Consider the following 23,556-nt stretch of genomic DNA (forward strand, 5'->3'; position numbering starts at 1 on the left):
AAGCCAGGAAAGTGAGTGATCATCAATATTAATGGCTGAACCCCTGTGGAACATTTCATAGGGACAAGGTGGTGCTATAACCTCACTCAAAGTTCATTGCTAAAGTGTCTCAGATTTTCATCTAAACCAGTCAGTCAACCTATCTGTCTACTTTCTGGAGCCACACTTAGTACTAGGGTAAAAGAAACTGCACACATTAGATGTAGCCAGGATTTTTCTTTATTATATTGGAATGGCTAAACCATTCAGACTATTGCCCCATCTATTTCTAGCAAAAGCCTGGTGTTTTAAAGTTCAAGCCATCTCTTCACAAAGAATATTCAAATGTATAACAAAATGTATCTCACTATGTTATCAGCTGGCTGGCATACCCTTCCCACTGAACATCATGGCTCACACCACCGCAGCACAAGCAACTTCCACAATCTGCTTCAGGAATGTGCCAGTATCAGAAATCAGTAAGGTGTTTACATGGTGTAACCAAGTGACTTTTGTCAAACACTATGTATTGCTAGGTCAGATGCCAAGTGTGAGAGAGCAGCACTTCAATCACTGTTTGACTGATGCAGTTGAAACTCCTCACTCCCATCATCCCAAAACAATACTCCTTGCTAGTCGCCTACAGTGGCTGACACATACTCGAAGAAAGAATGATTACTTACCCCCTCGTACTGTGGTTCCTCAAGAACCACATGTTGTTAGTCAGTGTGGATTCCACAGCCTGCTCTCCATCCCCACTTTTCAAGTCTTCAGCAACCAGGGTCTTTAAAGAATTGCAAGGGAAATGGGATTGGGTCATGGTCACTCCACTTTTTATGCCCTCACACAGGAGCACGAGGAAGCACAGGCGCACGTGTGGACATAGCAGATACTGCTATTTAAAAACAATCAGTCTCACACACATGAGATGTATGAGCACCTACTGTGTATCTGCACTGATCACAACATCTCGAAGAGCCACCATTACCGTAGGGGAAGTAACTGTTCCTTATAGCATCCTAATTACCTTATCCAATGGTTATAAAAAAAGCTAGTATTTTTTCTCATTAGTCTTGTAAGCTAATTTTTTGAAAAGCAGATAATTCTTTGATGTAAAACAATGAAAATTAAAGCCCTGTAACATTACTCAGAATATAAATTTGAGTGTTTTATGTTCATAATGCTCTCCACACTATGAGTTTTTATTCCTTTGTTCTTTCATTTTTGTCCCTGGATTTTCTCTTTGTTTATTGGTCCTTTGGCAACCTCAAGAGTGGAGACCTCTGAAGAAGTCAGTGATACAGGCTTTACCTTCCTTATAGTCATAAATTACTTAGCCATCTGACAGTTCATATGCACCAGAGACATCCATTTCCCATTTAATCTTCTCCTTATCCTAAGGGATGTGAACATAAAGCAGGAAAGTGATATTCTCTTTATGGTCAAACTCATTATAAACTAGTTTTTGTGAAAAACTCCTTTCCTGAAAAGAGCCATTCTTGGCCCTTTCAATGGCTCAGCAGCTGTACACCATATTGAATCCTTATCCAATTGTGGATATGTGTTAAATTCCATTGTGTTCAGCTCCGCACCATATGGCTCACCTGACCTGTGTGGTATAGAGGTGTTGAACTGCACACTTGGCAAAATAATAATTATTATTATTACTGCTAATAATGATAACTAGCTCTTATATAGCACACCTACAGAGTAGGACACTGATTCTAGTCCTATTAATGGATTATTTTTAATGCCACCAACAAACTCCACAATAACTGACTTTTTTCTCTCTAATTGTTTTAACTATAGTTTTAGGTCTTCATGTACAGAGTCTGATCTAAAGTTCTTTGAAGTCAATGGGAATCTTTCTGCTGAGTGCTTTGGGACCAAATGCTTATACCCAGATAGAGGCAGTTCTTCACATCACTCAGCATTCTGGCTGAATGAGGTAGCAGCAACAACAATCTATGAAGAGATACTCATCTAGTTCTGTGTCTGGGGGAATGTAGATGTAACATGGGACCTTGAGACTAAGGGGCCTGTAACATGGGACCTTGAGACAAAGGGATAGAAAATGAGGACATGGGGAGAAAATGGAAGATAGAATACATTTTGTGCATTCACAAATGCCCAGTCCCATATTTATTCCTCTAGATCACGTTCATGGGTGAAAACAGGCCAGATATTCCAGTACACCTGGTGTAATTCCACTGAATCCATTGGCATTACTCCAGATTTACACCAATGGATATGGCCCAGTACGATTAATAAGATGATAATGGCTGTTCTTTTTCATGTGTGCACATATCCCAAAGTGATTATAAGTAGATGTTATATATTTAGCATATCTATTTTGGTTCAGCTCTGCACCAGCAAAATTAGTGACAATTTCACAAAGGGTAAAAATAGATTGACACCATTTTTGTTTCTATCTTTTGAAACACAGAGCATCTTTAAAACTGAAGTTCTTTGAAAAAATACAAAATGTTGTAATCATAAATTGTAATGTGCAAAGTAGAATAATTTAAAAATAATTAGAAATACAAATTTTTAAAATAAGTGCTTCAAAGGAAAATGAGTGAAGGCATAATACAGCATATTAATATAGCGTAAGACATCTCAAATTGATTCAAAATTAAACAGCAAAAATTGCAACTTGAAAAAAAATACTTAGGTAAAACCATTACAGAGCAATCAAAAAACTCTTCAATTTAGGAAATTGCAAATTATGGGTGTCAGTCATTCTGATTTGCCAAGGACAAGGGTATTCACTCAAAACAACACTCAGTAGTGAAAATACCCTTGAAACATCTTTCAGTACATGAGGTAAACTGTCACATATTTTCTATAGTCTTTCTCTTTTGTTCTTTTTCATTCCGCATTTTTATAGTATTTCCTATTTTTAGCAAATTTAAGGATCTTTTTAATTATGTTACGATCATTGCTTTGTTCTGTAGGGAAGATTGGCATTCTTAATTTTGTCTAACTGTCCTCTTTAATTTGTGGGGAGTTGGTCTATTACTGCACTGCAAATTAAAAGGATGATTGAAGTTTCCCCTGTTGTACATTGTTTGACATTGTAGAAAAGCTCTTCTTGCCACTATATATTTCATTGAAAAGTACAAACTATGTGACCAGCTTGATCTGTGTTTCCTATAGAATTGTAAGAGTTTGCAAAATGCTATCTTGTGAATGAGATTCCTTTTAAAATAATTAGTAGCAGTAAAATAATGGAATCCTTAATTCAATCATTGGAGAATATAAAATGTGAGAAATTAGGGCAGAAAGAAACACTGTAATCAATAATAATAATAATTATTAATAATCCACTGGGTGCTGAAACCAGACCAGGAGGAACCAAAAAGACCGATGCAGTCATTTATTGATTTAAGTGGTAAGGAGAGGTCAGGGGTGTGAAAGAGGCAATGAAGCATGCCAAACCTTGCTTGATCCCTTGATCCCTGGTAGTACTTGAAGGAATGCCAAAAATATTGCCTCTTCTCCTCCCTTTCCCCCCCTTAGGCTTTCCCTCCATTCCCCCAGTCCTCTTTCAACCATAATTGAAAATATCTACCTTTCAAAAAAAACGAATAATTTTGATGTGTTTGGTAGTGACACTTTGTCTGCTTCTATAGCTCTTACCCCTAGATGGTGCTATATCTAATATAAAAGAAATCAAGGGCAATATTGAAGCATCTGACAGGATTTTGTTTGGAGATGACAAAGTCTTTTCACTTTCTCTCACATATAGTAAACAGAGAGGCCAAGCAATGAATGTATATGGAGTCTGAGCTCTGCAGTAATAGCTGGTAAAAGTGATCTCTCTAGAGCAGGCGAGGCATCTGGCAGGGAACTGTGGAGAAGCTTGCATTGCCACTGACCATGCCATGATACGTAAGTAGATGGAGAGAGGGCTTGGGTCTCCAGTGGTGTCACTCTGGTGCCTTTTCCCAACATTAAACTACTTCAGAAAATGTAAAGAAAAACAACCTCCAAAGAGCCTAGATGGCTGAGGGAATTATTAATGAGATACAGAACCTTTCACCTCTCAGTTCACAGGATCAATTCCAACTCAACTTTGAAAGATGAAAGTCTTTACTCTCAGACCGCTGCTGAGTATTTGTGAGGTGAGATGTTGGATTCAGTTTATTATGTAATAGCCTGGTAACTGTTTTACAGTTGCCGGTAATTACCACCCTTATTGGCAGGCCAAGCTGACAGGACCAAGAGTGAATGGCCACTGAGGCTCACTTAACTTCTTGTCACCTGGAGAATGGTCTTTCCAGATCATGGAGGAGGTCTGTTGGCAGGACAGTGTAGGGAAGCAGCATTGACACTTCATATTCTGTACCTGTTCTAGTTGTGATCCTGTCCGTGGCAGGCCTGATAAGGGCACCGTAATGCACAGCATAGGCTAGGTATGAAAAGGGCACTGTATACTTACAGTTCGGTGTGAATTAATAGGTGGCCCTCTGACCCCTGGCATTTGGACAGGCCTGGGGGTTGGTTCACCCTCATACTGCACAACACCAAAGAGGTGATGAACATCTTCCTGAAAACTGCAACTGGGAGCTATGAGCACGTGCATCCTAATACCAGGAGTAGGGCTTGTATCCTGAGCAGCTCAGGAAGCATTCATGGAAGCAGCTGTGAATCATACTATGGCAGCATTACCAAGAAAATAGACTCAGGCCTATAGTTGTTATAACCCCCAACACTCAGACCGTCCAGCTGCCAGTTATTAAAATGTCCTGACTTGCTTTTCATCATGATCTCAACAGAGTGCAAAGTAATATCTCAGCAAAAAATGACTTATTGTAACCCTCCTCGCCCCCCTCACCCCGCCCACGAGCCAGCCCCTCCAAATTCACACAGGGCCTATGCATTTAAGCAAAAACCTGTGAGTTTGGAGGGGCTTGTTCATTTAGTTTAGATCTTTGGCAGGAGCTTGCTGTTTCAGTAGTGTCCAGACAAATGCAGCATTCTTTTCAATCGGGCCTTCCTAGTCATTGTCATTTTAAGCCTCATCTGACCTCGACAATAACCACATACTTCGATTATTTTTGTTCTGACTGAAAATGTCCTTCATAAAAGCTAGTGACTCAAAATGACGTCCCTTGCATTCAAAGGGTTTTTTCTCCTAGTCAGAATCCAATAAAGGGAATTTTTGTTTTATGAACAAATAGCATTAAAATTTGGCTAGACTAAGGAAGTACAAACACATTTTATTGAAACATTTACTTTACAATTCAGTGCAAGTTGATTGTTTATAAGAGGCAAGTTTATAGTTCAATCAGCATGCTTAAATTTTGTATTTCCTTCGGAAATTAGTTTCTAAACCATGCTGTGCACTTGAAGGCATAAAGTCCCTTTTATGCTATGTTTTAATTTTCCTTAATACATTGTGGTATCAAAGTTATAATATTCTCCTTTAGGATCTGCTGACTAAAATTGTGTTGCACAAATCCCTCTAGAATAGTACTTTTTAAAATATTTTATTGTAGTGGCACGATAAATTTAAAAAGCTATCATGAAAATATAGGCTACAATAGGCTACACAGGGAAATATTCCACAAAGGTTAATTTGTCTCTGAAAATAGAAAACTACCGTCTATTAGAAGGTTAAATGATGCAAGCTCCATGCATGTTTCTCCTGCATATTGCTTTATATGGCTTGTTGATTAGTTAGCTAATCCCAGGCGTGACAATGCAAACAGTAGAATTCCTGGCTCTAGTTCACAATAAAGATTTTTGCTTAAAAATGTAGACCTAGTAATTCTTTTAAAAATGCAAACCAAAATAAGTGAAATATTACAGTAATTGAAAATACATGTTACTGGAGATGGATCAAAGACTCCATGTACATTATCCCATTGTGTCCCATTGTGCAACAGACATTCATGCATGCCCTAGTCCCATGGCTTTGAAATCTTGGCTATTTAAATGAACAGATCATCATGGTATAAAGCAGAAGTTCCCACACTGTGGTCCAAGGACCACATTCTGATGGTCTTCAGAAAGTTGTCAGTCCACTCAGTGCTTGGCTCATCCTTGTTTCCAGCTATTTCTACAGGCACTCAGCCTCTTGATTGCAGCAACTACTGCTAAGAGGAAACAGAGAGGAGAGACAAGCTGCCTTTAGGTATCATGTGGTTGGTCAGCATGTCCAGGAGAGAGAGAAATTCAACAAAACAATGCCTGCAGAGAAGAGTATCAGGAAGCAGGGGGGCTGAGAAGAATGGAGTGGGCGGCAGAGAAGCATGTGCAAGGGAGAAGGGAGAGACAGAGGAACCAAATGGGACACAGTGATTCACTTTTCAAAATCTGCAAAATACTTATCTCACAGACAACAGTTAAATACTTTCCTAAAGTTATTTTTTCCATGTAAACAATTGTTCTAGCAGCTAAAGGAATGTTGTGTGATTGCAGAAGGGATGGTGACCTGTGACAGTTACTGCGGTTCTTGCTACGAAAAGTACAAAAAACTAAGAAGAAGTAAACTGTGCTGTGAATGGGTGCTGTTGTCAGAAAAATGGTACAGTGTTGTATGCTAGGAGAGTGGACTGCAAGTTTTTTAATCAGGTGGGAGACTGATGGAGCTTTGTACCTAGTCAGAAGCTATGGCTGTTTCAGGAATGTGTTCACATATACTGTATGTCTTTGCTGAGATACAAATAATACATGTCATGAGCTCATAGGGTTGCTATCTTGTTAAAGCAAAGTGTAGTTCTTCCCTGAAAAATGACTCTAACATAGCAATGTGGACATTGTCTCTTTGTTTCCATATTAAATTAGCTCAGTTTACAAGTAAAACAAGATACTTTTTTTTTTTTTAACTGCCAGCCCAGATCCCTCAACTTAGGCTCTGAAAGTCACACTGGGTATGTCTACTAAGCCCGGGTCTGTGGGACCCAGGCTTGTGGACTCAGTGTTTCCAAGCCTGTGCTTGAGTGTCCACTCTACATTGCAAACCTGGGTTTACAATTCCTGAACCCATCTCACATTGTGTTAATACGTCTATGCGGCACTACACAGACCACCTGGCATGGGTCTGCAGCATCAGTTGCATCCTTGCTGCAAAATGACAGGGCTTGCACCTGAGTCATGGCAGAATTCGGGCTCTGACAAACCCCCCAACAGGATCCTAGAACCCACGTCCTGAGTACTTGCTGGCCTGACTCAGACTGATTTGTTGGGTTTTTTCTGAGCCAGAGTCCAGGCTTAGAGTACAGTGTAGACATACCCACTGTGTCCTTTACTTCTCAGCATCATCTCCCATCCAAACTTAGCCATCAGTTGCACATATGCAGGCCTGGGGCTGCCTTTGGGTTTGCACAGTTGCATTTGAATTGAAGTTAGTAAATAATTCTTTCAATTATGTATGATAAGGAATAGTGCCCTCCCTCTCAGCAGTGTTGGCTTCGCAGGGGTAGCAGGAGTAAACAGCAGTAGAAATGTATTTTTGTTACTACAGTCAGATAAATCATTTTTCTTTGTAGGCCATATTCTAAGGTTAATTGAGTGAATTGCAGTTGTTGTCTACTATGTATAAACAGTACTTTAAAATCATGTTTCTTCTTAATTTAGTATTAAGGATAGAACTGATTAAATAATTCATTGGGAATCATGTAGTCTCTGAATTTAGCCTTTTTCAATAATAATAATAATAATAATAATAATTAATAACTTTCCTATTCTCAAATTATCCATGAACCATTTTGGGCTTAACTATGGAAAATTCCTGATCCAGTCCTGTTCCCAGAAATGGCCGTTCTCAGGGTTTAAAGAAGCAGTTAAGCCCATCTCTGTCAGCTTTACCAAACTTACCTAATGGATAAGCTCTTTGCCTATTTAATTTTTTTCTAATTAACAGCTTGTCAACTTCCAAGGCCTCCTTGGACGCATTTCTCACTAACTTTACTATCTATAATGTCTTTCACTGATTCCCATTTGCATGTCATGGTACAGCACTGACTCAGTGGTTTCACTTCTTTCCCCAACCTTCATGTCTACCCGGCTTCTGGCTTCAATCTTGCATCTGTGGACCTCACGTCTCAGGAACCCTGTATTGCATTTTCCTTCTACCAGTGAATTCCTCCATGCAGCCTTGTTTTCCTGTTTCTATAACAGTTCTTCTATCCTACTCATTACTGGCTCAAATTCACTTTTTTGCACTGCTCCCTCGCTAGTACTCTGATTGAACAAGCCATACATAGAAAATTATATGCACTGAAAGAAATTTCCTCCTGTTGTTCCCAGATTATTGGGAAGCCGTTTACAGAGCTTGTTAGCCAGAGCATGAATCTCTAGTGACCACGGTGTAGCTGTTCTGCTTACAGCATATAAGGCTGAAACAAAGTAATTGAGATAACTGTGAAAAAGGACAGTATTTGACAAGGAAACCTCACATACATTTACTTGAGAAGCCCAGTATAAAACAGTTAGTCTGGACAGAGCACTATGGGGTTCCCCCCTCACCCCTGTGTCAGTGTAATCTTCCCTGCTATTAGATTACGCTTCTGTTCATTTATTTTAAAACATTTCCCACAAGTCTTATCTGACCTGTCAACCTGTATCATCTCCAGATCTGAAAAAGAAGAAAGAGACAAATTCTGCTGTTAAAACCCCTTGTGAGTCAGACAGCATAATTGTATTTCTGTTTTACACCAATATCATGGCTTAGTAAACAAAGCTATACCCAATGGTGAATGTGTTAATGCTTCTCAGTGGTATCAATTTCCAGAGCTTTGGTTCCATGAAATGAAATATCTATTGGTATGTTTACCATTGCCAGTCCAGATTCATAAGGTTGCATTGATTAGATTTTTGAACTGTAAAAATCAATACAGGTTGGGTTTTTTTATATACAAATTGGATTTGGATCAGGAAGAAAATATTCCACAGATGAGGAGAAATAAAACTGGACAGAAAAACTTCTTTGTCTGTCTAGTGATTATTTTCTTACACAAATTGTCAAGAAAATTAAGGCTCCAAGTTTGCAAAAGGTACTTTCCAAATTAGTCTAGCATTATGAGTAATTGTATTAAAATTTTAAAAATCCACTTACATGCAGATATTTTATAAGGTGAGCAGACTATACCCTATAATACCCTAGCTGGTGGGATTGTTGATGGCAGCATTCCTAATGGAAATCAGGAAAACTGGTTTTTGAGTACTTAATGCATCATAAATGTATCCATTGAAATGGGGTAAGATTATTTCCAGAAAGCAATTAATACAGTTACTCCAGTGATGGGGAGGCATTATTATGAGTAACATACAAAAAGATACAGCATCTTTAGTTCCAATGTTTTTCTATTTTATGTGGTTTGGGCTGTGGCACTATGATGGGGTAATCTGCCTACCTTCAGGATAGTGGTGCCTAGTGGTCAGCCCACCCCCATCATGTGGAGTGGCCCATTAAGATTGTGAAAGGTCTGATACACACACACACACACACACACACACACACACACACACACACAAAGATCTAGGAGATATTGATAAAGAGGAAGTGTCCCAGGAATAAGTAGTGCTTGGGAGGAAATCTCATCCCTGTGTCTTTAAGGGCCTGGGACCAGGAGCCTTGCGGAGAAGGTGGAGTAATGTTCCCCTCTTACCCAACCAATTGGAGATAAACTGGGGGATGGGGCCAGCATAAATGCTGCCTCCTCCCTTATAGCAGGGAAGACACCAGCAGGAGAACACTGGTCTGCTGAACCCTCTGAGGGCTAATTGGGGGGGAAAGAAGCCAGCTGAGGGAGACGTGGGCTAAAATCCTGCAGCTGGCTAATTTAAAACTAGGATTGGTAGAATTCTATTTTTTTTAATAATTTTGATGGATAATATTGATGTTTACTTTTCAGCATTTTTTTATTTGTATCAATAGAAATTTTCACAGTTGTGGGAAATTTATGAGGCGCTCAGACAATGGGAGGCAGACCATACTTATTTAATGGCAGTAGACGTTGAGATTCAAAAAGTTAAAATTTTATAACCGTTAAACACAAATTGCCAATATCGCATGTCAAAGTATACAGAGTAAATGTCCTTAAATCAAACTTTAATAAGTTCTCTAGCAGCATTTTTCTTTCTTTGCCTATCTGTAAATTTCAGTTAGTATCGATGGAAATATTTTTTCATGGTTTGTGTGCATGTGGTGAAATTAATGTTTACCAATATTTACCCATCAAATCAAATCCTTCCAAACCTACTTACAACCCAGCTCCAAGAAGGAGAGCTGGGGACTCCTGGCTTAAGAAGAGACAGAGGGACTGGCTAATTTATAGCCCAGCTTCAAGGAGGAAAGCTGAGGACACCTGTTTTGAAAGAGGTGACTAGGAATCTTCTGTGCACCCAGACTGGAGTGATCTAGGGCAACTAACCAAAGTGAGTTACACTAGATAGAAGGAGTTAATAAATCAGACCTCATGAAAGGGTACATGTCTTGAACCAATTTAGTCTGAGTAATTGACTGAAAAAACCTGAGGGTCCCTGACTGCAATATACCTACAGAGCCATGAACGGCTGCAAGGGGGCATGCTGGATGGGAACGCCTCATGGCAGGTACAAATGTAAGAAATGTAACTTGTAAGTTTGAGAAATGATATGTCACAAATATTTTCTCTGAATTAAGCTTAAAAGTGAAGAGCTAACAGTTAAATTTAAAGTGAAACTGATCGTTTGGGGTAGTGTTGGCTCCTCCATATGGGCAGGATAGGTGGTCATGTTGTGCTGATGGGCTATATTGTACTGAATAAGTATCTGGATAATGGTTTTCGGTGCGTGTAACCCAAACACAGCATAGTTTGATGTTGAGACCTTGATTTTTTGCCGGCCTTCCTCACTGAGGAGTATCCTATTCCATGAGTAACCCTTTAGAAACCAATGAGACTGCTCATCGAGTAAGGCATTCCTTAACATGAGCAATGGCATGACAATCGTCTGTATTCACTAGGCACAATTAAAAGCGGAAGCATTCAACATTTTGCAGTTTCCAATAAATCCACCATTAATTACAGTTGCAGTAATGATTTTTGGGACAAATCTAACAAACAGACAACACAGAAGAGAGAGAGGAAACTGGGTATCAGTCAGGTTCCTTGATTCCCATTCCTCTTCCTCTTGGCCAACCATTCAGGCAGTTGCTGTCATGAGTGTTAACAGTCCAATTAGAGTCTAGGGTCTACTTATACTGGACTATTATATATTATAGCTTTAATTCATAAAACATTTCACATACAGGTCTAGCTCCTCAGCTCATGTTAAATCAGCACGGCTGCATTGAAGACAATGATCCAAAAGAGAACCTGGCCTAAAAACAGTTTAAGTCTAATCTTTCTTCCCATGGTAAACACCTTAGCAGGGTGTTTCCCAGCAATAAGACAATATTTTAAAGCCTGTAGGCCATGGGGGAATAAGAAAAATTAAAAGCAGACCAAATAATGAGAAGAAATCAAGAAAACAAAGCGACAGAAAGAAAATGATGGGGGAGAAAGAGGGAGGTAGTCTGTAAAAATGTTGGATGATTTGTGAAGTATAAAAGGAAGTCCATGTGTTTCCATCGCCACCCTAGCTGACACAACAATTCCATCAAAAGCCCCAGTGTAAACATAGTTATACCAGCAAAAAGTCCTTTTGCCAATATAACTTATTTCATTTGGGGAACTGGAACCTTTTCTAGTGTAGGCAATGCCTCCATTTGGTGTCATTCAGAAATAGCTCCATCACTTTTGAAACTTGCAATTTAAGTTTTGAACTTTTGTGGGAGAAAAAAATATATTAATAAAATCAGTTGCTGAAAAATGAAAGACAGAACCGAGTTGTCTCCAGGACACAGCAGGCAGGTAATTTTAAAAGCTCAGGAATATTGTTGAAATTATTATGCAAGCTTATTAAATGCAATGTATATTTAAATTGAAAAAAAACTTTCTTTATTAGGCCTAGATAGGTGAATTTTCATAGCCTCCAGCAGTTAAGCATATTGGGTAAAAGTTGGGTTAGATTAATTTCTAATCTTTATGGAAATCCATTTTTTAATAAATGGATTTCCAAGTTATGAATATGACACTTACGGGTTTAGAATATCTGTAGCACAAGGTTCATCATTTAAATATGTGGGAAAGTAAAATGAAAGTGTTTTTTGTTTTAAGATTATTTGAAAACTTTTGTTGACATATATTTTTATATTTTAACATAATGTTCTAGCTGAGTTATTCCTGAAGTGTGTTGAAATAACATAGAAATCTTATCATTAGAAACTATAAAATATTTAGCTTTAATTTTCTTTTTCCTATGATGCAGTTAGAAACTTCTTATAAAACACAGTTAAGAGAACTCATTGTTGACTTAGATAATTAAAATAAAGAATATGAAGTGAATTTTTAATGCTTTTTAGATTAGCCCAGAATTATCAATATGTTTGTCTCCTTTTCAAGAATATCCACCAATAATGCTTCAGACTGTGTATGATGTCTTCTAACAAAATTAATGAACATTCAGAATTAAGGACATGTCAGTAAAGATTCCTAACTGCTTCAGTTGAACATGGTTTTTTAGACGTCGCTTGCTCATTAGTTGGTGGAAGGCTGAGGAGTCTGAATGCTAGATGTGAGACTATATCTCATAAAAGCCTGTAAGCAGGGGTCAGTTTGAGCCAGAGGCACTCATCAGCTGAGGCAAGTGAGACACAACTTAACCAAGAATTCCCAACAGCTACAAAATACATTTTGCCTATTCTATGTTATTTAATTGCTGAATAGATACAGATTTGAGGACAAACTGTGATTGGATTTAAATCTCACAGCTCTTTCTCTCCAGTAGCGAAATGCAATGTAAGAAAGTTCGAAGAATGTAGTGCTTGATGCATGAGGCTCAAATCTTGATATAGCTAATTGTGCCTCAAGAAGCTGTCTTGCTACCATGGCAATTTACCATGCCCAGGAGTCACTTTAGAAGGGTATTACTGTGGTAACCAGTGCTTGGTGAGGCCATGGAAGGATTGTAGAAGTTAAATCTGGGCTGCAGAGGGCAGGAATGGGACCTGCACTTTCCGGGCCCCTCCCCTGGGGGTGGACCCTGTGCATGTGGACAATGAACCGCCACCGAGCCCTGAGAGCACCTTGTGCTTTGTAACCTCTGAGTAGCAAAGGGAGTAGCAGCACCTGTTCCCACATCCGCCTGTTGCTTATCACTAGAAATAAACTAACCTTTTAATAACCACTAAATTATACACTGTGTGGGAGTGGAAATAACTCTTTTGTGATCTGTGCCTCACCTGTCAAAAAAGTCACGAACGGTCACTGGTTTGAGGCAGTTCCCAGCACTCTTCCAACACATTGCTAGAAGTCCTGTCAGTTTCTGCAGAACCTAAGGTTTTATTTAATAACAAAATGAAGTCCTTAGCCCTTATGGTTGCAAAGATCTTGTTTCAGTTATAAACTGGTGCAGTGCAGATAAAAACCCTGGGCCAGATCCTCAGTTTGTCTAATTGTAGTGGCTCAATTAACTTCAATGGAGATCAGAAAATTTACACCGAGGATCCCACACACACCTGCACAGTTATAGAAAGTCCAAGTACAGCTGAACCATTTTTCTTCTGTGAAGTAAGGCAAGCCATGCAGAAGAACACCACACAGAGAAGATTTAGAGATGTGACAAGGAGGTGCAGGAAATTTCATTAGTGGATCCATTATGTAAAGTGACAAGCCTAAACTCTTCTATGTAGAGAAGGAGCTTCACAAATATAGTGTGTTACCCTATAGGTGGTTAAGTGATTGACAATGGAATATAATACACAAAGCCTCAGGCTGGTGGGATATTGCCCAATAGAATTCACGTTTTGAATCCAAAGAGGATTTTTTTAAATTATAGTAGTTTATTATGCATTTTAAGGAGCAATGGAGTGGAAGGAAATGCAGTTTTTTCCTAATTTACCTCTCTGGTTGGCTTCTTCTCATTTCAATTTATAATCGTGTTTTCGCGGAGCCATAGTAGCTGACACTTGCCTATCAGGCTCAGTTAAATCCAGGATATTTTGCATGGCTGCTCTGGTTCCTAGAGCATTGCTCATCTGGGGTGGTTCTGAGTCCTTAAAGCATCTGTTGTTGTGGAAGGAAGAACAGACATAATTTAACAAAGGGTCCAGTATCGCAATTACATGATCTTTTGGCTTTTTTATGATGTGACATTTATGGACAGAATTGTCTGGGACCATCTACCTATTTTGGGGTTTTATATTCTGCTCATCACTGTAGTATCTCAGCACCATCCACTGTGGAGTATTCTTTTGTTTAACCTCCTATGCGAACATGGTCTACCAGGACAAACAGAAATTCAGTCAGCTAGTGTTTCTCCCAGTTTGAGGGATTTTATGCATGTTTTTCTCCAGGAGGAACTAAAGAGTTTATGTGTTTGGATATTCAAAACAAGGTAGCTTGAACTGAAAGTGCATGCTTAGTCATATTTATTAGGCGAGCTACTGGTTTTAAACTGAAATCTTCTCTGTGCTTGTGCTACTTTGCTGTAGTTAGGATGGTCATTAGATTTGATTTCTGGTGCCTTGCTTGAGAACAGAAATCTATGGACAATCATGAGAACTGTGCTTGGATCTCCCAGCCTGAAGAATCCATTTCTAGTGTTGTCTTAAACCACATTTTTAGGAGCTTAATATTAAATAATTGAAATAATGATGGAAACCTGAGAGTTCAAACTCTGCCCACAGAGTGCTGATGTGTCAAGTGGTTGAGCAAGAAGAGACAACTGAACGAAGTATCTTCTCTGCTTTGCAGCCTTATTATCAGAGAAATGTTGTTGAAGTTCACAATTCGCTTTCAAAGGAAAACAATGTCCGTCCTCCAGCGCAGTCATTGCCCTCATTAGTTCATGGCAGGAATTGTTTTCAAATTTTCCTTTGACTTCTGAAGATATATGAAGAGATCACTGTTCTAGAACTGTTGTCCTTTTGACTGAGCAAAGTGAGGCCCTACACTCAATTTGATGGCATTTCTCTGTCTCAGTGCAGTGCAATAACTTGTGAACTCTGCATCTGATCTGTTCCAAAATGTCAGGAAATATTCTAGGCATCAGTGCCCAGAACCCCATTGAATTTGGTGAAAATCTGAAAACTTGAAACGGATATGGGGGATACATGGTGCCACTGGCATCTGATTAGGGGCACGAGGATTAGAGGAGAATGAGGGGGCACACAGAACCCCTGGCATGGGGGGCAGAATGCGGGTTGTTGGAATGGAGGGAGGCAGGCAACGGGAGTACTCAGAGCTGCTGGTATGGGAGAAGAGGGAAACAGAGAGAACACACAGAGCCTGGGCTTGTTATACTGGTTACACACACACACACACACACACACACACACTGTTTTTAAAAGGTACTGCTGAATAAAACTATTCATGACCCTGAAACATTAAAAATGACATTCCTATACATATGTTGTAAATCACACAGCTGTCAACATCTGTAATGTTATTGCATGGTTTGGTTTTCATTACTTTTTTATTTCTGTTGAAAGATTGAAATTGATAAGGAATTTAAATATGTACTTTTAAAAAAAAATCCTATAGAATGTCACTTTTTGTCATTACAGACATTCAAGGGGGAGTGTTTATATATAATAGTTCAGAGTAAGAAATTATCATTCTTTAAAACCTGTCAGGGGAAAATCTTTCCACCATTTGGTACGTTACATTTTTAAATCACGTTTTAAATCAGAACAGACATGGTTATTTTGGCTTATACTTACAGTGCTATCAACTAGCTTCTGAGAAGGAGGAGGAAACATTCTTCTGGCAGGTTAATTGCAGAATAACAAGCAAATTCTGTCTGCTGACACTAATTATTTTAAATAAATTTAAACTACATTGAGCCCTCTTATAATGAAACCATTCTTTTCACAGAACGACTTCACTCTAAGTGGAGGTAGAATTGCAATTGGCATGTTGTGATTTATTGAAACAATTCAGGACTTTTAATTCTCCTTCACTATGAATGGAATTTCACTAGGGTCCCATCAGTGCAGAAAAATTTACTGTGAATAGAAATGACTTGCAAGAACTGATCTTGTCACCATGGAATAGTTTTTATAGTTTGACCAGCCAGCCATTGATGGGCAAGAGTAAAGCTTTTTAAACAGACCTTGAAAACCATTACAGAATTTGGGACGTATTCCTGTGATGAGGGGCCTATATGTTGGTAATATTGAATTTTTCCAGGGCTGTGGGTTGCTTGCAGTTTAACATATGTTATTTTCTTTCTGTGTATTAGCTCGTTGGCTTTTATTGCCATAAGTGAAGGCCACTACCAAACTGATTAATATCTGTGTGATCACTTTGCTGTAATAGATTAGTCACACTTTGTCTTTTAACTCAATCCACCTGGACCCTGTACTTTGAGAACTGTTTAAATAAAAACTGTCCTAGATTTCTGAAAACACCTATCAGAATCAGGGATGGATGTGTGATACACTGGCTTAGGGCCTGATCCAAAATGCACCCAAGTAAATGGAAGTCTTATTATTGGTTTCAGTGGGCTTTGGAGCAGGGCCCTATGGCATGCAATTAGTGGCTGGCCCTAACAGATATAAGGCTTGCTACTTACCTGCTGCTAAAGAAGGAGTAGTTCATGTGGTTGCAGCCTGTATTTCATGATAAAAGTCCTGCATTCAATCACTCTTGATGACGGATGTCTGTATGCCTTATCAATGCATAGTCCATAACAAAACATAAAATTACCATCTAAAAGTATGTATTCTTTGAATCCCATATAGAATTATGCACTATGGACTGTGGTAGCCATGGTGTTTGTTCAAGAGGAATATGCCAATGTGAAGAAGGCTGGGTAGGACCAAGCTGTGAGGAACGTACATGCCACTCTCACTGTGCTGAACATGGCCAGTGCAAAGATGGGAAGTGTGAGTGCAGCCCTGGATGGGAAGGGGATCATTGCACCATTGGTAAGATTTTTATGTTGGTTTTTTCTAAAAGGCTGATTAGCTAATAGGAAGATCTGCCATCAACTTGAGGAGCCCTTGGAAAAATTAGAGAGCCAAATTCAGGCCTGGAGTACAGAGATGCCTCTCCACTGACTTTGATGGACTGGCACACACTTACACCAGATCTGTATTTGTCCCACAGTGTGTGGTCAATGCAGCTTTTGCTTTACATGCAGCATTACTGACATAATAGTTGGAAATATCAAATCAAAGATATATATATATATATAGGTTACATTCTAATGCACATCTGAGCTACATTCCTATAGGTACTGAGAATCATAAAAAATACTTAAAAATTATTAATAGAAGTTGTAGGGGATGAAACTAGCAGGCAGCTTAAATAAGTCTAAATCTGCTGCCTTCACATCAGAGCATTTAACTATTTTGCTTGTCACAAGAGATGGTTTTACAGCAGCCGACTACCACAATATTGTTGTTAAGTTAAAGCTTATGACTCTTTTCAGAAGTCATTATTCAGCTGTACAAATGTTAATTGTTATATTTTAATAAAATGTGACACATTTTTACAAAGCTTAATAGTGTTTCTTGCCAAAATGTCATTACTGTTTTCCCAGAGCATTCTTATTCTTAAACATTTTAATTGCATGTAAGAGACCAGGATACCTAATTTTGAGAGGTAGGTAGTCCAGACTTTCATGCTTTGCAAATACAGTGCCTATCTTTTTTCTTTTCTGTATTATGAAAATTTGGCTCTTCCTCATTTAATTAAATGGCAAAATTCTATAGCCAGTGATTCAATTACCTTATAATACCTGCTTATAGGGAGTAAAATTGATAAAAAAAATAAAGAGAATTTTCTTTATTGTTAGTAAAAATTATTTTGTTCAAGAGATTTGGTTTTGGTTTTAAAAGGAAGATAACTAAGCAATGACTGAATTAAGTAGAAGGCACAGCTTGCATTACACATGGTAGTGCCCATAATATTAAAGAAGAATAACTGAAGAACACACGTAGCTCCAATTATTGTTTATTGCTATATGAGTCCTTTCTGACATCCTGGATAACAAAATCAGCTATTTGTTTTATTCAAAGTCGTAGGAATAGACCTGATTTGCATTAAGAGAGAGGCACTTTATCTTAACCGAAGTATGGTAAACTATTAGCAAATGGTTTCTTTGTTTTCATTCTGGTGCAGAAATTCAATCTATCACAGTTTTGTTTTTTCTTTTTTAAGCTCACTACTTAGATGCTGTGCGAGGTAAGCTTTTCATATCAGCATTGCAATGGAATAATGAAAGGATACAAAAGTGTTGGGAATGGGGGTATTTGTGTGACTTGTTCCCTTTTGAGCCTCCTACTTCCTGTACTGTTAAGATACAATATTTATTCAGGATAAATCAAATGGATGACTGGATAGGTAGGTATATATTTACAGAGAAGTGTAGTTTGTCTAACAAAATATCAGTACATTCTGCATTCTTAGCTCTTTATATTGTCCCAATATTTCATCAGAAGCAGAGGTGTCTAAAGTAAGCATGACTGGAATGTTGCTTTCGCATTTGGTTACCAATTTCCATATATATGTAATATGCTACGTGAGACGAGTCAGATTTCTGCTCATGGTTTCCATTCACGGAGTGATGACAGCACTGAGTACTTGGTATTACCGGAATAATTTGTGTCAAACCTTCCTTCTATTAGAACAACATTTCCATATTTTTATCATCTGCAGCTAGAGAGTAGGTTTCATTTGTGAAGGAAATATGCTTCTCTAAGACTTTGGAGGTGGGGGAGAAATGTAAAACCATGCATGTTTTAAAATATGGCATTGTACAATACTGTGTGAGGTTTTGAGTTATCAGAGGGATTTATAAATATTTCCTCTACCCCACACCCACGTTAGTTGCTGCTTTGAGCAATTTGTGTGTTTGCCCTTTGGCAGAAAACTCTATCTAGGCTAGAGATGAAATACTTTATTAAACCATTCCAGACCCAAAGAGCTAAATTCTGTGTTGATTTGCACCCTGTGCATGTCCTTTGACATGAATTTGCTCTGCAGGGCCTATGGCTTGTTTCTGGCCCTACATGTCTGTCTTTCATGGTTTGGAAGCAATCTCTCAGTCCTAGCCACACTGTTGTGTAAGAAATCACGCTGTCTCCTGGGAAGATGGCTCTCAGCAGAGATATCAGACGAAGCAGGATTCCAAAAAGGATTGGACACTTATTTATGTATTTATTATTTTATCTCTTCAGAATTAAATAACAATAAAAAATGACCATACAAAAAGCCCTCGGTTACCTGAGAATTATTAGATTTACATTCATAAAGGACAACCACCCACAGCAAAATATAATCATTAAATATACCAATAATGAATGAACTCAGCTGGCCAATAAATCAAAACAGAAAAACAGCCCCTTTAATCTCCACAGGAACATACCCTCAACTTTCCCCCCCAAAAAATCTATGAAATGAATGGCTTTGACAGTGTACTGGAAGATCGTCAAGATCAAGCTATTTCAGACCAACAAGGAACAAGTTCTAGAGTCCCAGGGCCCTTATAGACAACACCTTACCAGCAGACCCTCTCTATTTTATAATGAGGGGGGAATATAGCTCAAGCATTCCTGCTGATGGCAACTATGGCAGTATGTCTTGGGGGGAGAGGTGATCCTTCAGGTAGGCAGAGGCTAGGAAATCAAAGGCATTGTAAGTCGTAAGTAACTATTTAAACTCTACCAGGAGAGCAATAGGCAGTTGATGCAGATCTTGGAGCCATGGTGTGACGTATAATTTATGTGGATAACAAGCACTATCCAGAGCTATAAAAGTAAGGATTTAAAAAGCAAAACACAAGGATCCTGGAAAGAAACCACCCTCTGACTTTCGGGAGTTAGGAAAAAATGTTCTCTGTGTGCAAGCTGTTCTGTAATGCACCTTTCTCTGAAGCACATGATACTGGCCACTCTGAGCCAGAATACTGGACTAGATGGACCACTACAGAAGTTGGTCCAATAAAAGGTATTACCTCATCCATTTTGTGTCTCTAGGTGGACCACTGGTATTTAGGCTCTGTCTCTTTGACTGGCAGTTCCAAACACCTTTTGCAATATCTCCTTTAGTGGCTGCCAGAAACCCCTGCAGACTGAGTCTTCCTTTCCTCTTGGAATCAAATCTTTTCCTTTTGCAGAAGTGTCAACATGCACTTTCAGATATAGAGAGGCATTGAATTCCTGTGAGTCCGTTCTGGCAAAGAGAAAGCACTCGTTTATAAAGGGATGACACTTGTAGTGTTAAATTGATTGCTAAGCTCCATCCATTGTCCTTTGGCTCCCTGTGTGATAAGGTAAAGATCTGACAAAAATCTGTACTGGCACCAAACTATACAAGCAGATGGACATAAGTGGGCACATCCAAGAGATTATCTATCTGTCATACTGAGCAAGGAACCTAGTTGAAAATGCCAAAATTACTGTTAATTCAGAGTTTGCAAACCCTGGGGATGATGCAATTGATCCATTTTTAGATCTAGTTTCATAATTTACAGAAAGGAACCAAAACATTTCCTACAGCCACCAAAGGGCAAGTGTTGTCTTATTTGAACTGGATACAGAGTTGTAAGGAAGTGGGAGGGGGCATTACAATGAAACCCCCCTGTGACGGGTTGGATCACAGAACCCCCCTTGGGAGCTGCCACCTGATGTGCCAATACTACCTCTGCTCCTGCTTTCCCTGCCCGCTCGGGAACACACCACCCTGTCTTGCTGAGCCAGACGCTCCCGTCTGCTCCAACAAAGACCCAGGGTCTGAATTACTTGCCCCAAAAGCTGCAGGTTTACCTGAAAGCAGCTAACAGAAGTGTTCTTGTCTTTAACACCCAGATGCCCAACTCCCAATGGGGTCTAAACCCAAATAACTCCGTTTTACCCTGTATAAAGCTCATGCAAGATAAACTCATAAATTGTTCGCCCTCTATAACACTGATAGAGAGATATGCACAGTTGTTTGCTCCCCCAGGTATTAATACATACTCTGAGTTAATTAATAAGTAAAAAGTGATTTTATTAAATACAGAAAGTAGGATTTAAGTGGTTCTAAGTAGTAACAGACAGAACAAAGTAAATCACCAAGCAAAATAAAATAAAATGTGCAAATCTATGTCTAATCAAACTGAATACAGATAATCTCACCCTCAGAGATGCTTTAGTAAGTTTTTTCCTCAGACTGGACACCTTCCAGGCCTGGGCACAATTCTTTCCCCTGGTACAGCTCTTGTTCCAGCTCAGGTGGTAGCTAGGGAATTCTTCATAATGGTCTTCCTGCTTTGTTCTCTTCCACTCCTTTATATTTCTTTTGCATAAGGCAGGAATCCTTTGTCCCTCTCTGGTTCCCACCCCTTCCTTCTCAATGGAAAGACACCAGGTTAAAGATGGATTCCAGTTCAGGTGACATGATCACATGTCACTGCAAGACTTCATTGCCCACTTGCCAGCACACATGTATAGAGGAAGACTTGCAGGTAAAACAGTGTCATCTGCAGACAATTGTCCTGGTTAATGGGAGTCATCAAGATTCCAAACCACCATTAATGGCCCACACTTTGCATAATTACAGTAGGCCCTCCGAGTTATATTTCATATTTCTAGTTTTAGATACAAGAGTGGTACATTTATACAAAAAGGATGATCACACTCAGTAGATTATAAGCTTTGTAATGATACCTTACAAGAGATCTTTTGCATGAAGCATATTCCAGTTACATTATATTCACTCATCAGCATATTTTTATAAAACCATATAGACTGCAACGTCACCCCCCCCCCCCCCATTTTTCTTCCCTAGGAAAGTACTTCAGAATGAATCAGAAAAGGCTTCCCTAGCCCTGCTCGGTTTGTGTGGGTTTCCACACCTACAGTATCTGCTGCTTCCAGATTCGCTCACCTAAAATTACTTGCCTACATTTTGTAAACTCATCTTTTGTGTCAAAGTTTCATATAGAAACTCTGTCATGAGCACATGATTGATACTAGGTATGAAAACCAAGATAGATAGAAGTTATTTGTATGTGCAAAGCAGCTATTTAGACTTCTGATTACTCAGTTTGGTGTGCACATACTATTAGTGCACCCGCATCGGAATTTTTGCATCCACAAGATTTTAGGCACCAAAAAATAAGCCATTATAACTTAGGCATGCTTTTCTAGGCAAGCAGAGTTGAATATTTGTCCAAGAATGTCCAAAGTAGACCAACTGTGATATCATATGAAAGTAGCAAATATTGTTAAGTAATTTTAATGAACGTTCTGTAACAATTTATAATTTGAAAGAAACTCCTGCATGAAGCCTTGTTCTTTACATTTTCTTCTCTAGATGGCTGCCCGGGTCTGTGTTATGGAAATGGGAGATGCACTCTTGATCAGAATGGATGGCACTGTGTGTGTCAGGTGGGATGGAGTGGCACAGGATGTAACGTTGTCATGGAAATGGTGTGTGGGGATAATATGGATAACGATGGAGGTACTGTACATGCTCCTTTATTTACTTTTTAGTTCTTATGCAGTTCATTCACTGCTGTCCCATAGCTTGTCTTTATGTAAGTTTGTCTTTTCTATCATAGAGGCCCAATGCTATATCCCTTTCTAATGTTAATAGTCCCGTTGCCTTCAGTTGAATTACTCCTATGAATGAGTAGTTGCAGGGTCTGACCTTTATATTGCCAGCTCTTTGGAGAGGAAATCTATCTCCCTGCTTATATGGTCTCCATCATCATAGTACCAGAATGTGTTTTGAAAAAATCCATGTTTTTCATAATAATTACGTTGTTCTTTTATTTCCTTCCAAAAAACCTAAAATAACTCCATTGACTATAAACATGCCTTATGAGGAACTGTAGTCTTTGTCAGACTGACAATAGACACACAAAGGAAATTTAAAATTCTGTCCTAACATTCTTGTGTGACTAACAGAATATACATTGATACATTATCATAATATCAATATTATGAAAGAAATTCTTCAGAAAATATAAAATCATACATTGAGACATGCTCTTATTAAGCAAATTAGTTTCTTAATTTTAACAGAGAGTCACAGTTATAACAGGAAATTGTGGCACATAATTTTGAGATGGTGCTGAGCAAACCAGTAGCAAGTATGCTGAGGATCTCTAAGCCAAAGGTAACTTTTAAATATAGCATGTGACCTAAACATAACAATGTACAGGTAAAGCAGCCTCTCTCTTGCTCTATTTTCCCCTGTTGGCTCGTGTATTTGCAGTTAAGTATTCCCAGTCACTGTGGTCCTCGTTTCACTCCAATGATTCATAGATTTTTAAGGCTAGAAGGGACCATTGTGATCATCTGTTCTGTGTAACACAGGCCATAAGACAATTCATGTTTAAGTCCAATAGCTGCTTAAACTAGAATATATCTTTTAGAGTCTTTCACTAAAGGCATGTTTTCCAATACTTTATTCGTGGCTCTTCTCTGAACCCTCTCCAATTTTTTGAATTGTGGACACCAAAAAGGGACACAGTATTCCAGTAGCAGTCGCACCAGTGCCAAATACAAGGTAATATAACCTCCTTACTCCTATTTTTTTGGCCACA

At 38.8% G+C, this 23,556-nt stretch overlaps 1 protein-coding gene across 15 annotated transcripts in view; it reads left to right on the forward strand.

The window, feature by feature from the left end:
- The window catches only part of TENM1 (teneurin transmembrane protein 1), a 1,376,511-nt gene that overhangs the window by 1,222,125 nt on the left and 130,830 nt on the right, over positions 1 to 23,556 (forward strand). For 13 of the 15 annotated variants that reach the window (XM_065556633.1, XM_065556629.1, XM_065556628.1 and 10 more), the window contains 3 exons: positions 16,760 to 16,945; positions 18,183 to 18,206; positions 22,320 to 22,466. In XM_065556633.1, the coding sequence (XP_065412705.1) occupies positions 16,760 to 16,945; positions 18,183 to 18,206; positions 22,320 to 22,466 (357 nt within the window). The remainder of the gene's footprint in view (positions 1 to 16,759; positions 16,946 to 18,182; positions 18,207 to 22,319; positions 22,467 to 23,556) is intronic. The other 2 variants (XM_065556634.1, XM_065556637.1) reach the window with 1 other exon arrangement.

The sequence above is a fragment of the Chrysemys picta genome, chromosome 9 (genome assembly GCF_011386835.1).
Source record: "Chrysemys picta bellii isolate R12L10 chromosome 9, ASM1138683v2, whole genome shotgun sequence".
Classification (NCBI taxonomy): domain Eukaryota; kingdom Metazoa; phylum Chordata; order Testudines; family Emydidae; genus Chrysemys; species Chrysemys picta.